This window comes from Myxocyprinus asiaticus, chromosome 5, assembly GCF_019703515.2.
Source record: "Myxocyprinus asiaticus isolate MX2 ecotype Aquarium Trade chromosome 5, UBuf_Myxa_2, whole genome shotgun sequence".
Taxonomy (NCBI): domain Eukaryota; kingdom Metazoa; phylum Chordata; class Actinopteri; order Cypriniformes; family Catostomidae; genus Myxocyprinus; species Myxocyprinus asiaticus.
In genome coordinates this window covers 2971017-2985679 of record NC_059348.1, presented here as the reverse complement: position 1 = coordinate 2985679, position 14663 = coordinate 2971017, and the positions used below count along the sequence as shown (strand labels likewise).

The 14663-nt window shown below is 38.6% G+C and overlaps 1 protein-coding gene across 3 annotated transcripts in view; it reads left to right on the top strand.

Moving 5' to 3' along the window:
* Window positions 1–12297, top strand: part of si:ch73-140j24.4 (uncharacterized) — a 76547-nt gene extending 64250 nt beyond the window's left edge. For all 3 annotated transcript variants that reach the window (XM_051697473.1, XM_051697472.1, XM_051697474.1), the window contains 3 exons: window positions 2967–3069; window positions 3147–3191; window positions 4811–12297. In XM_051697473.1, the coding sequence (XP_051553433.1) occupies window positions 2967–3069; window positions 3147–3191; window positions 4811–7029 (2367 nt within the window). In that variant the 3' untranslated portion in view covers window positions 7030–12297. The remainder of the gene's footprint in view (window positions 1–2966; window positions 3070–3146; window positions 3192–4810) is intronic.
* Window positions 12298–14663: the final 2366 nt, after the last annotated feature.

Here is a 14663-nt window from a genome sequence, read left to right as displayed (position 1 = left end):
CAGAGAAAGAGATCCTCCGCATCTCTTCCGAAAGTCGGCTCCACCTGCCTGTCAGCCGGCCCCCAAGAACCCCAGATGGGTTTTGAGGCGGTCCTAATACGGGCAGCCCAGGGATGAGGCAACTACTTCTGACCGGTCCGATCTCTCATGGCTTGGGCCAACGTGTGGTGAGTATTCCATCGCTGAGTGCCCTGTGGGCCTCGGCACCCACATGGTCAATAAAAGAGCAGTTTCCTCATTCCCTGGGCCAGCACACTCACGATGGCCAGACGCTGGTAGTCTTTCCGGTCAATCAGGCGAACACGAGTACCTCCCGTTCCCTCATTCTCTGTTGAAAGACAGCTGGCGAACAGGTAAGTGTGCTGGTCTCTGGGGTCACTCGCCCGCCCCAGTCACCGGCCACTGTTGCGGGCTTGCAGAGCAGCACGTCCCCCCTGGGCTGTCTTCCAGGCGGGGCGCCTGCTCTGCATTGCCACGAACCACCCTGCCCGGGCACGGTAAGTCCAGTCATCTGCTTAGTGTCACTGTCGCGGGGGCTGGAGGCCTAGCGGGTCTTCTGCCAGCGGTATTAAATACTATCACTCAGGTCAGAGCCCCCTCTACAAGGCGGCTGTATGCCTTGAAGTGGCGTCTCTTCGCGAACTGATGTTCTTCTCGTGGGGAAGACCCACAGAGATGCGCCGTCAGGTGTGTGCTGTCTTTCCTTCAGGAAGGGCTGGAGAGACGAATGTCTCCCTCTACCCTGAAAGTGTACGTGGCTGCCATAGCAGCATACCATGATACACTGTACGGGAGACCCTCACGACAGTGCGACCTGATCAACAGGTTCCTCAAGGCCGCGAGGAGGTTGAATCCTCCTAGACCGCACCTGATTCCCTCTTGGGATCTCTCTGTTGTCCTACCTGCCCTACAGAGAGCCCCCTTTGAGCCCCTGGAGCAGGCCAAGCTCAGCACTTTGTCTCTGAAGACGGCCCTCCTGGTGGTGCTCATTTCCATTAATAGGGTGGGGGACCTGCAAGCGCTCTGTCACCAGCGAATGCCTGGAGTTCAGGCCAGCACACTCTAACGTGATCTTGAGACCCCGGCCCGGTTATATGCCCAAAGTTCCCACCACTCCCTTTTGGGACCAGGTGGTGAACCTGCAAGCGCTCCCTTCAGAGGAGGAAGACCCGGCCTTGTCATTGCTGTGTCCAGTTCGCGCCCTGCACATCTATCTGGACTGCACGCAGAGTTTTAGAAGCTCGGAGCAGCTCTTTGTCTGTTTTGGAGGGCAGTATAAGGGGAAAGCTGTCTCCAAGCAGAGGCTGGCCCATTGGATTGTGGATGCCACTTTCCTCGCAATACCAATCGCAGGACTTCCGTGTCCCTTGGGAGTCTGGGCGCACTCCACTAAAGGTGTTGCGTCCTCCTGGGCACTGGCAAGGGGGGCCTCTCTATCAGACATATGCAGAGCTGTGGGTTGGGCTACACCCAATACCTTTGCGAGATTTTACAACCTACGCATAGAGCCGGTTTCGACCCGAGTGTTACGTGGTAACAGCAGGTAGGCCGGGCGGCCGGTTTTAAGCGGTTATCACTTGCATTGAGCCTTTCCCCTTTTTCAAAGGTGATAATGTGCACCTTTTGTCCACAACAGTTCCCCGTATCCGGTGAACCCCGGACACCTCTTTAATTCTAAAGTTCGGTGACTACTCGGGAGTGAAAGTGTTGAGTGAAAGTGACAGGTGGGTCAGAATGATCTGTGACAGTAGGGAGCAAACATTTCCTCCATAGAAGCACAGTCCCAGATCAGTAAAGTGGTTTACTCGTGAATATTATATTTAGGCCTATAGAAATAAGGTGTTAAGTTAGTTTTATTTCTGACAGCACCTTGAAGGATAAAAACTGTTGAATTCAGAAGTTTCTAGATGCTCAGATGATCAAATATACATAATATTCATTACAAACATGAAATGCAACTAAATAACTTAAATATTAGTTGCAATAATGTAAATTAAATAATTTGAAAAATAATTTAATAAAATGTTGAAAATGGGGAAACATTTTATGACCGTGTACGTCAGCCACCGACCGAAGACCATTTTTGACCAAGGAAAAACCCTGGTTATTAACAGATATAAACTGAGTCTACATAAATGCTGTCATATTTTTTACCATTTCACATTTTATTATTATTCAGAAAAACCAGTGGTGAATGTTTGCTTTTTATAAAAAATGCTCTGCCACTGTTTAGAGATTTAACACACACACATATTGGTCTGTCAAGCTTGAGATCGCCTCGCATTTTCTTTCCACCGATAAAAGCTGATCCTTATCTGTTGGTTTACATTACTCCAACAAGAACTGAATACAAACGGAGTAGAATTTAATAAATCAAGGAATCAAAATATTACAAGTATTTTTAATATAACTTGACTTTGCTTTAGAAGCACAGATGCTATTACACATCTTCTCTCATCCAACACCTCAATGACACATCCACAGCACCTCCCAGTGGACTCAATTGTAATTGTGAGATTTGGTGAACAATTCAGAGGGAAAACTGTGTATTTCGGCTGCTCACGGCAGGTAAATTTGAAAAGGAAAATAAATTTTTTATATTCGAGTAGCGTTTTTATTACTCGAGTAGCTGGTGCAGAACGAGTACTCTATTACTAGATTACTGTGCACATCCCTACTGTAGATGTTTTGTAAATAATTCTTACATTTATGTGGCCAAGTGTAAATGGAATGTGCTTATTCAGTCGGATAGCAGTATGATAAGTAAAAACGCATGACGTGACCAAGTGTAAATGTGTCCATAGGTGTGTGCTTGTAATTAATAGCTTTGAACATGGCCAGTCAGAAATAAGAGTTAGAATTATATGTTTTACAAAATTAGTTTGAATGAATACTGATTAATAGAAATGGAGTTATAATAAAATACTGTGACATGATGGCTGTTGTTTTTCACTCTTTTGTAACAGTTGGACTCGTCTGATATGGAGGAGGAAGACTTAGAGATTGTTCAGGCCAGTCTTGCAACACACAGAAAATTTAACTTCTTCCATCCAAACCCATTCACCGATGGTGAGTGCTGCAGGATGAAAGGATTGGGTTTGAATATTTACATGCGTTTCAAAGCTTACTTTTTCAATACATTCCAGGTGATGTGTTTGGAGACGACCATTTTCCAAAGGTTGACGTGACAGGTTGGTAACTTTGAAACATAACATACATTTACCGTACATGGTGCATTCTCAAAACTTGAGTAATTTATCACACTGCTCTGTAATTGAAAATGTGCATGTTTTGGGCTAGTTTTAACTGTCAGGGGACTCCTAAATTAAATTAGTTCTATCTAGAGTAAAAACGACTTTTGAAAGTTTAGTTAACTGTTACTACATTTAAGCAACAATGTTGCTAGCAAAAGCTGCTTCTCAAACAACAACTCAAACAATGCAATTACCTAATAATAGACCAAGTTCAAAACAGTTTTTCCTATAATTAAATGCAAATAGGCAAAATATAGAATTATTAAAGTTAAAATGTACATCACTTTGGTATACACTTGTTGCTTTAAAATGTGCTTTATAAATAAATTGACCTTGACCTTAAAATAAATGTGTTATGACAATAGCAAATAACTGCACCTATATCTGATTCTCAAACTTCGACCAACACTCTACATTCGATAGCTTGAAGTTTTGACATTTCATACACTGTCAATTATTGGCCATTTGCTGAGAAGTTCTGCACATTTGAGAGCTTCCAGGTGAGAAAAAAAAAAAACATTGATTGAAAGCCAAAACAATGCTTTTTCCAATGCAAATAAAAGCTCCCACAGACTCCCAGAGAAGCACAGTGTCTGGGCAAAATCCAAAAAGACGTGTTTAGATCCTCTCATACAGTGAACATTGATCTTTACTCCAATGAAATCTAATTGGATAGGTATGCAGTAGGCTCCCATTAAAGCATGGTTTCAGCAGGGATCTTAGAGTCATGTGTCCACTAACTTCAGTGGACATATTCATGTAGAAAATACACAGATTGTGTTACTTGAACATACAGTGCGACAGTGGCGAGTGTGATATTTTGTGCTTTTATTTGATAAAATATTTAAATTATTATTAAATATAGAGAAATTGTATAGCAAACATGTCATCGGTGCATTATAAAAATACAAATTAATGGGATGCTGTGCTTCCCGTGCAATTGCCACTGTTTAAATAAAGATGATGAAATGTACTTCTGCAGTCAGAGCAGTATTTATAATGCACAGAACAATGAGGATCTCATTTAGGGTGACAGCATTGAACTTGAACAGATATATTCACTCTAAATTTCTAATAAAACTAATAATGAATAAAACTAGACACCTTAATTTATGTAAAAAAAAAACTGCATCAAAAACAGTAATGAACAGCAGTGTTTAGTATATTGAATATTTCACTGCAAAGAAGACAGATATCTGCAGGTTTCAAATCAATTATTTTTATTTAATTTTTTTGTTTTATTCAAAACTAACAATTCACTAAAATGGACTAAAATTCACAGGCTTCTCTGTGACATATGAAAAGAATTTAGACAATAAATAAAATGTGAAAATGTGACATAAAACCATGCTACACAGCTTGTTACTATAAGCTACACAACTTTGAAAACAGCCACTGTCAGGCTACTGAAAAAAGTAGCTCTGTTAGTAGCATTACTACTTTTAGTTAGCTAGTCCCCAACACTAAAGTGCACCAATTTCAGAAGACAAGAGAGGGTACATTTCTAATATGGTGAAATTTCAGAGTCTGTTTCTTATATGGTGTTTTCTCTTTAGGTTTACCAAGGGACCCATTCAAAGGCACAGACCCATTTGCCTCTGACACAGCGTTTGTTGACATATCAGAGGAAAAGCGTTGTCAAGATGGCTTCATCACTGCAGAGAACAGTCTTCCAGAAACCATACACTGCCCTCTTCAGTCTGTTGGGAAAGACAAAGACTATGGAACCTTTAATGCTCCATTCAACATGCCATTTGGTGCTGATTTCAAACAGCCCCCTGGAGAGCTTGATCATTGTGTTTCTATGCTCACTGAAAGTAGAAGTCTTAAATCTTTCAGGGACGCCTGTCCCAAAGTTGGAACAAACCCCACACAAGGTCAAAATCTTGATTCCGTGCAACCAGATGTATCAAAAGAAGGTGCCAGTTCGTGGCCCGATAAAGATGGTGTCCATGAATCCGGCTCTAGTCACAGTTCGACATCCTTTAATTCTTTTGATGTTGATTGCAATACATTTGCTGGAGTTGAAGATGAGGAAGACAGGGTACGAGTCCAGGCTGGATTCAGTTTCACTGGAAGGGATGTCTCTCTATGTGGTTTACAGAGCATCATTGCAGGGTCCTATACTGGGTTTCCTCTCAGTCCATGTGACCCTAAGCCTTTCCCAGGCATAGGTGACACTGAGAAGGCTTTTGAACATCAGAATGGTATCTCTTCTGAACAAAATGATGTGAATGACAAAGATTGTTATCAGTCTGAACTTGGAAATGCAGAGAGTTGTTCCCTGGATCTTGGGTTTAATAGTCCAGATTCTCCGTGTGAAGAGTTGCATGATGTAAATGGTGATGCCTGTAATCTAACTTCTATTTGTGATTCTCAACCCTCTCCTTTAGATGCATATGACTACAAATATGGAGATATGTTCTTTTTCACGGTGAGATTAGATCCTGGTAGCCCTGAGATACATAATCCTAGTCCAGTTTGTTCTGAACCCAATGATTTGAAGAATTGTCAGTCCCTCAGCCAGCTGCCTTGGAAGGAGAATCCTTTAAGCCTTGAGTTTAATGACACAGATGAATTTAAATGTTGTGCTCCAAAGCCTGAATATACCAAACAACACAGCCTGATCACTGATGACCAAAAGGGTTTTTACAAAATGGAGCTTATAAACAAAGAGGCAAACAGCCCCCCACCTAAACAAAATGAAAAATTAAGGTCTGATTCAGAGACAGGGAATTCACATGCCTGCCAAAACATGCTACATTCAGAGAATGATGATGAATGGAAAGCAAATCTAGGTGTAGTTGAACATGACCCATTCAGTCCCGTAGCCGCTGGGTCAGCCGAATGTATATCTGAATTTGAAGAAATTTACACTGTGTACTCTTTCTCTTATGATGCTCCAAGATTAGATTCTGGTTATCATGAAGCTGGTACTCCTACCCGTTTTAGTTCAGAACCGACTGACCCCAGCAAATGCTGTATTGATCTTAAAGGCCCGTGTTTGGAAACGATTAAGCAGAGCAACTCTAAAATCCATGTCCCTGATCCATTCAGTCTTGAATCAGTTGATACGGGGATATTTGGCTCAGAAACGGAAAACTGTGAGTCTGGTTATATGATTGCCAGGTGTCAGCCCTTCATTCCTCAAATGGCTTACACATATTTGAGCAATCCTGACGAGAAGCAGATGTCTTTCATCAATACTGAATCCTGTGACGTGCTAAGTGATCATTTCAATGGATCAGAACTTGGTGATTGTGACTCTTTCAGTTCTTTTCCACATAATATAGAAAGCCATGATGTTTATAGTAGTGAGGAAAATGTTATTGCTGGATCAATCCAAAATGGATCTGCCACTAATGGAGAAACCATACCTAGCTCCATGGTGTCAAATCCTAATAGTTCTTCTCAGGTAATCCACTGCGGTTCTGTGAGGAGAACCTCTGAAATGAGCCATAGTTACCCTGAGGTTTTTGACTCTGTTAAAGTGTCAAAGAACTCCATGATACATGTTGTTTTTGAGTCTGAGTTTGACCACTTTGGGCCCAATATAAATAAACAAGCTGAAGAGGCAAAACATTTGAAGGTAAATATTACAAAAATGGCTGACCTTGCTGAGATTGACTCTTTTTGCTCTGAGCTGAGTAAAATGGTGTCCTCACATTCTTCTGATTCTGTGCAGCTTAGTGTTGCGGAGATGTTATTTGGCTCTGATCCAAACACCTCCAGATTTTACCCCTGGGATTTTGAAAAGCAGCAGCATAGTTGTTAATTTTACTCCTCTTATGTTTTAAAGAAGTAGTTCAACCAAAATGACATCATTTACCCACCCCCATTCTGTTCCAAACTGTATGACTTTCTTTTTTCTGTGGAACAGAAAAGGAGAAATTTTGTGGAGTGTTCAGGCTGCACTTTTCCTTGCAGTGGAAATAAATGGAAATACTGATTTAAAGAAATTATTCACCCCAAATTGAAAACTCTGTCGTGATTTACTCTGTCGTGATTTACTCACCCTCATGTCATTTCAAACTTGTATAATAAGTTTATTGCCATGGAAGACAAAAGGAAAAATCTTGGAAATCTTCACACATCATCTTGCCACATAATGAAAGTGAATTGTGACACTGGGATATCAAGCTCCATCAAGCACCAGAAAAACACCATGAAACCTCAGTAAAACAAACAAACCTAGTTCACAAGTAACGCAAGTTCAAATGAGGTTTGATGTTATTGACGTATCGCCATATTTGATCTTACCATTGTAAATATAGAATTCATATAGAGTAAATATATTCATCAATGATTTGATTTGAGACAAATCATTTGATTTGAACAACTTCAATTTCAGTCTGTTCATTACACGAAGTGATTATGGCTTTAGTTTTTCTACATTCATGTAATCTTTATTTGTACAATGCTTTTCACGATGCAACGATTTCACAATTGTTTCAAAGCAGCTTTTATAGTAAATCATTCCTTTTATGTCTTTAAGCCCCCAGTGAGCAAGCCAAAGGTGACTGTGGCAAAGAAACAACTCCATTCAAAGTAGTTAGTGGATAGAAAAAACCTTGAGAGGAACCAGAGTTAGCTTTAAGGAGCCCATTCTCCTTTGGCTTTATAATAAATGTACATATTGTAGGATTTTATATGTAAATAATTAGTTTAAGAATCTTGGCCGTAGGATAAATGACAAATTATCAGATTAGAATTCTGATTAAAATTTAGATGTCCAGCTGGGTTCCCATGTGGACTTTCCTCTTGGGTCTTCTGAGGAATGTTGTGTGTCCCATGGTTTCTCCCAGCGGTTGGTCGTATACTTGGGTCTGACGCTGGTGTAAAATGGTCACATTCTTTGCCATCTGTGGGTTCTCTTGGTGCATTGTTGAAGAGCCTAGCTTTGTTGTGGCACCACATGTCTTCAACTGCCAGCCCTTGGGTTTCAGTGGTGAGGCTTGAGACAGATGATGTCTCGGGGGCTTCTTGTGATGCTAGCTTTTGTTTGGCATAAGCCTTGTGTGCCAAGTCACGTAGCTGTTGGGTTGTCATCTTCCGAGGGCAGACTGTGACCCCTAGATGGTAGTTCACTGTGGGATGAAGGTTTCTGAGGAAGATGGCTTTGAAGTTAATTTCTTCTTCCATCTCAGGTTCGTTTGGAGTCGGTTGTAGTAGACTTGGGAAATTTCTTGCTGACCCTATTTGGTGTCCAGGGCAGTGAACAGTCTTTGATCAGACTCTGGGTCTGAAAATTCTTGTATCAGGGCCTCTCATAGAAGCTGATAGTCAGACTTTGTGTGAGCTGACTGTCTATCTAGAATGCTTCTCACCTCAACTTTGGATGTCATCCAGAGTAAGTAGAGTCTATCTCTATTGGTCACCTGAGGCCTTGTTTTCAGGTGGGAGTCGATGTCTCGCAGGTAAGCATGGATTAAGTGACCCCCAGTAGGATTCGGCGTGAACATGTCAATGTTCCTGTCCAGCTTGTCAAGGTCTTTGAGGGCCATTCTATGTTCTGCCTCAGAGTTTGCTTGGATGGGTCCCCCGTCTCTGTCATTGGCGAGGGGTCCTTGGAAGAGGGCCGGTGAAGTTTTGTGCTGTGGGCCCTTGTTTCTTTCATCATATGGGGTAGGCGACGGTTACCTGGTGCTTTACTCTGCGATTTATTTATGGACGTGGTTGCGTTGAGTTGCTGGAATTGGGATTGCATCGATAAACACAAAGAGAGAGTGGTTGCGTGAGAGTCGACTAGGGAGAACACACAAAATTTGGTTAATGATTTGACATTTCATGATGATTCTTAATTATGACAAAAATTGTAACCAGAATTATTAAGGGTTCTCAATAGGCTTGGTGTCTAGACTTCAAACAGTAGGGAGAAAGAAAGAAATCCACCAATAAATGTTTTGTTGTTATCCTTAACAGCAATCTTGAAAAATTCTGATTGAGACTTGTTGCAACAGAAATATTTTAATGAGTGAGATTTTGTCACATTACAAATCCACAAATGGGAAATGGATGAAGTCTTATATTGTGGAGCCTTGAGGTGAGTTGACTTTACTTGAGTGGGTATCCACTGTGAGAGACAGATCACCTCAATGCCCACCAAACAACAGGGAAAAATTTAAATAAATTAAAAACAATAAATGAATAAAATAAAACTGGAAAGTGAGGAGTTGTAGGTAATAATAGGAATGATAGACAACAATATGTTTCCTGTAAACTCTGCTCCAGACCAATTATTATCTAAAATAGGTTAAGAATAAAGGTGATAAAAGGAAAAGGATAGAAAGATCAATTTTAATCAACTCTCCAATTAAACTAAATTTAAATGTAACTCAATCGCTCATTAAGAAACAGTATTTTAGTTTGATGATATGAGGGTGATGGAGAGGGAGAAAAACTGAATAAAAAGTCAGGAAGAGACCAAAGATGTGTTAAGTTTGAGATGTTTAAGGGGTTAAATCACTTCAACACTGCCCAAAACACAAGCTGTATTTAATTGTAACAAGCCACAGGATGTTAACCACTAACCTTTAATGCTATAGCTATAGGTAAGACTTTCAATAGAAGGCTGCTAATTCAAGTTAGCTTAGCTACACTGTGCTATGTTTACAATATGGTTGCACATGTGCGATGAGTTGCCCCGGAGTCTCTTAGGACTTCCTGTGAGGACCCATTCATCATGACAACAAACACCAATATCACTGATTTACGCGTGTTTCTTTTTCTTGAATGGAAGCACAGTTTCAGCAACCACATGAATGTCAGCATGTTCAACAATGCACAAATAACAGCCATCACATTCAGCTCATCGTAACTCAACGTGGTGCTTGCAATTTCAATTAATTCAAAGCAAATCTTAGTTCACAAATAAAAATATGAATTAAAACAACACAATTAGCTGTTTACAGCGTGGTATTTATCACTCTAGTTCTTTTAAAGAGCAATTCTTAAGCAATGCATGTTACAGACAACAAACATAATTGTTTTACAGAGTGGCGCTTGTAATTTTAACTCGTTTGGAGCAAGATTAATCTATATTTAAGCGATAGGTTTACTCAATGCCCACCAAACAAAAGGGACGTTGTTTAAACAACAACGTAATTTGATCAGAGTAGATTTTCGTGCTAATTTCTGTTAGACCCTGCTGTGTATCTAATGACAGTACACAGATTTACTGCAAATCTTTAAATTGATCAAGCGTTTAACAATTCCCATTCAAATTACATTCAGACACAGATGCACAATGTTTCACGATTTGTATCAAATTTGCTCAGCGAAGGGCGAAGATTAGAACTTTAGTTACCCTTACATTTAAACCACAGATAGTAAAAAATAGCCTAGTTGAATGCACTCTCAATGACATAAATCTAGCTATAAAATAAGACAACTTAGGATAATACTGAGGCGCATCACTCAGTTTTTCATTCCTTATGGTACTGCGAGGAGATTCCTTCATCCTGGCAGGTCAAACCTTATTCTCAATAAGACTTTAACTTCATTCCATAAACTGTGCCTGGGTTTGCTTCAAAAGGGATAATTTATGTCTAATCTTGCACTTTTTCATGAGCGCTGAAGGCGTTACACCTTTCAATCGTAAAGGGAGGAAAATACGTGTTGTCACAACAACAGTCTCGTTGTATCTGCTCACAATTTATATGTAAGGAATTTAGCTCAAGAAGGGAATCAGAAACTAACGAAACTACTTTACAATGTTGTATTTATGATGTCAATATTGTGCACCGCAATACTGACATCATAAACACAACATTGTAAAGTAGTTTTGTTAGTTTCTGATCTGTTATCTGGATCCAAAGTAAAGAATGAATGTGTGTATAAAAAGACAAACAACATGTTTAGATTATGCCTGCATTCTCCACCAATAATTGCAGGATTTTTATGTGTAAATAATTAGTTTAAGAATCTTGCCTGCATTCTCCACCAATAATATGTAGGATTTTATATGTAAATAATTAGTTTAAGAATCTTGACTGCATTCGACCACCAATAAATGTAGGATAAATGACAAATGATCAGATTAGAAATAGGATTAAAATTCTCCACCATTAAGTATGTAATACAACAGTCTCGTTGTATCTGCTCACAGTTTATATGTAAGGAATTTAGCTCAAGAAGGGAATTGATTAATTCAGAGAATATTGAAAGAATTAAGGTTTATGTCTGATCACTCTGTGGCCCGCACTGAGTTGATATGATGTATCTGTTAATTCTTTAGAGTAATACTATTCTCATGGCCATTGAAAATAATATCACAAATATGTTGAAATATTGTTTGAGCATGGAGCGTACATCTTAAGAATCAAGTGACGAGTTACTTATCAAAATATACCACAGTCAACTTCTCTTTAAATACAAAAAAATCTTTGACTAAACTACACCATAAACTAAACTAACACACATCAGAAAAACATGAACAGGTTAATGAATGAGTTTTGATGGAGAATGAATGGAAATAATCTGTAACATGAAAATGAACTTTATGGAGTCCTTATACCATGCTTGGATGTCTGCAATCCCGGATGTATTTACAGGTATGGTCATTCTAGGTACATACAGTTACCATGATATGAAATGACTTAAACTGTGATATAAGATTTTGGTTTCACAGGATTCCTCCGGACATTTGTGGTGCACTGAGATTTTCCTGAGGATAATCCCGACCACACACATTGGAAGTGTCTGGAGAATTCCAGGTGTACCTAGCTGATGTCCTCTTTTTTTGTGTGTGTGTGTAAAGAAACAAGCTTTTATATTATTGACTGTTTATGGAATTTTATACATTGGTCATGGTCACAATATACATAACGTATCTTATACATTGTATATTAAAGGAATATAATAACATATCATATAAAGATAAAATTGTATAAAAATATGCTGACAATATCATATATACTGAAAACTTGCTGTTAACATGTATGTAATGTACATCTGTACATATGTTGGAGGGGGAATGTGCAGTGGTGAGCCTGAATTGCATTTTAAACTTGAATGAATTGCATTAAGTGAAATACATATTAAATATGAGATTAATAATGTGTAATATTTTGCAGAGTTTAATTATTGCACTTATGTTGTAGTTTACTGTTCACAAGAGAAATCGTAAATGGGGCTATGACCCCTTTAAAACTGAACACGGAAGTGTCCTCTATTCAAGTGCCAGACAAGAAGCTGGCAAAAAAAAAAAAAAAAAGCAGGGTAAAGTTAGTTTTCAGGTTCGTAATCATTGGATGTTCGTTTACGGTGCTTAAAGGGAAAGTTCACCCAAAAATGAAAATTCTCTCATCATTTACTCACCCTCAAGCCATCCCAGATGTGTATGACTTTCTTTCTTCAGCAAGAACACAAAGATTTTTAGAAAAATATCTCAGCTCTGTAGGTCCAGACAATGCAAGTGAATGGTGATCAGACCTTTGTAGCTCCAAAAATCACATAAAAGAAACAAAAGTAATCCATGACTCCCAGTGTTTAAATCCATATCTTCAGAAGCAAAAGGTGTGGGTGAGAAACAGAACAATATTTAAATCTTTTTTTTACTCTAAATCTAAAAAAAAAAAAAAATAATTCATTCCAAAGGCTGTAAGTTACCAGTAGATAGACTGACTTAGCCTACTACACGTAAGATTTGTACAGTATGTCCAATTATATGAGTACAGTATTAGATTATTCAGAAATAAATTCATAATTATGAAAATATTATTTTAACATTTCAAAGGTTGTAGTAAGTGACTGACTGACTGACTACAGGTGAGATTTTTACAATAAGTACAATTATACATGTACAGTATTCATTTTTTTTTAAATCACTAAATTGAATGAAAAGATTATTTTCACATTCCAAAGGTTGTAGTAAGTTCCCAGTGAATAGACTTGCTTACTACAGGTGAGATTTTTAGGTCCAATTTTTTTGAGTACAGTATTCAATTATTTTAGAAATAAAGAAACAAATTATGAAAAGATTATTTTCACATTCTAAAGGTTGTAGTAAGTTCCCAGTGGATAGACTTGCTTACTGCAGGTGAGATTTTGACAATATGTCAGATTATATGAGTACAGTATTTAAATATTTTAGGGGGGAAAAAATCACTAAAATTCACCAAAATAATTTTTTCAGTGTTCAAATTGAGTTAGAGCTTTTGGAGGGTCCCCTTGCAACGAACCTAAAATAATCAATTTAAAAGAAAAATATTAGCCATGTAAACGTTTGAATCCGAATACTTTCTCAATCGTATTCTAAAATACCTTGTGCTCATGCGCAAAGATGTGGTGCGGATGTATGTTTAAACATGATACACTTCGCGGGAACCTAATTTATATAAAGCAATGGCAAAATGCATTATTAAGGGTATACGGGCTTGCACTGAATATTCTGCAAGACACGTATGTTCTTTCCATCACTTTGCAAAAAAGCAAAAAAAGAACATTGTGTCATTCTTAATAGGGACTTTAAGCAGCAGATGCGGTTACGGCGTTCTGTGTTCCATTGCGTATACTCAACTTAAAGCATTTCTTCTTTACCATAGTGACAGTCGATTAGACTACGTGATAGACTAGGAAAGTAAATGTTAGAATATGTTTTACAAGAGATGATGCAAGATGAACACAGGAAATAGCCTAAACATCCTCCTCAAAACTTATTTTAAATTACACACAGTTATAGGACAGTGTATTAGACGTTGCTTCTAATTCTTCATTTGTCGAGTAGAGTGAGTAACATAAGACGAATGCTTTTCTGGCATATTTTTTTTAGATATCTCAACAAAGCAAAAACTTGACATTTTTGGTGCCATTCTCACTTTCTCAGCTTTTCTCTGTGGCCAGAGGGGAACAGTTAAAATGTTGAGGGTGGCACCCCAAAAAGTGTGTGTGTGTATGTATATGTATATATATATATATATATATACACTGATGGCCAAAAGTTTGGAATAATGTACAGATTTTGCTCTTATGGAAAGAAATTGGTACTTTTTATTCACCAAAGTGGCATTCAACTGATCACAATGTATAGTCAGGACATTAATAACGTGAAAAATTACTGTTACAATTTGAAAACATTTTTTCACAACTTCTTAAACTACTTCAAAGAGTTCTCATCAAAAACTCCTCCATGTGCAGCAATGACAGCTTTGCACATTCTTGGCATTCTAGCTGTCAGTTTGTCCAGATACTCAGGTGAAATTTCTCCCCATGCTTCATGTAGCTCTTGCCATAATTGTCAGGCTGTATTTTCAGGCACTTCTCACGCACCTTACAGTCTAGCTGATCCCACAAAAGCTCAATGGGGTTAAGATCCATAACACTCTTTTCCAATTATCTGTTGTCCAATGTCTGTGTTTCTTTTCCAACTCTAACCTTTTCTTTTTGTTTTTCTGTTTCAAAAGTGGCTTT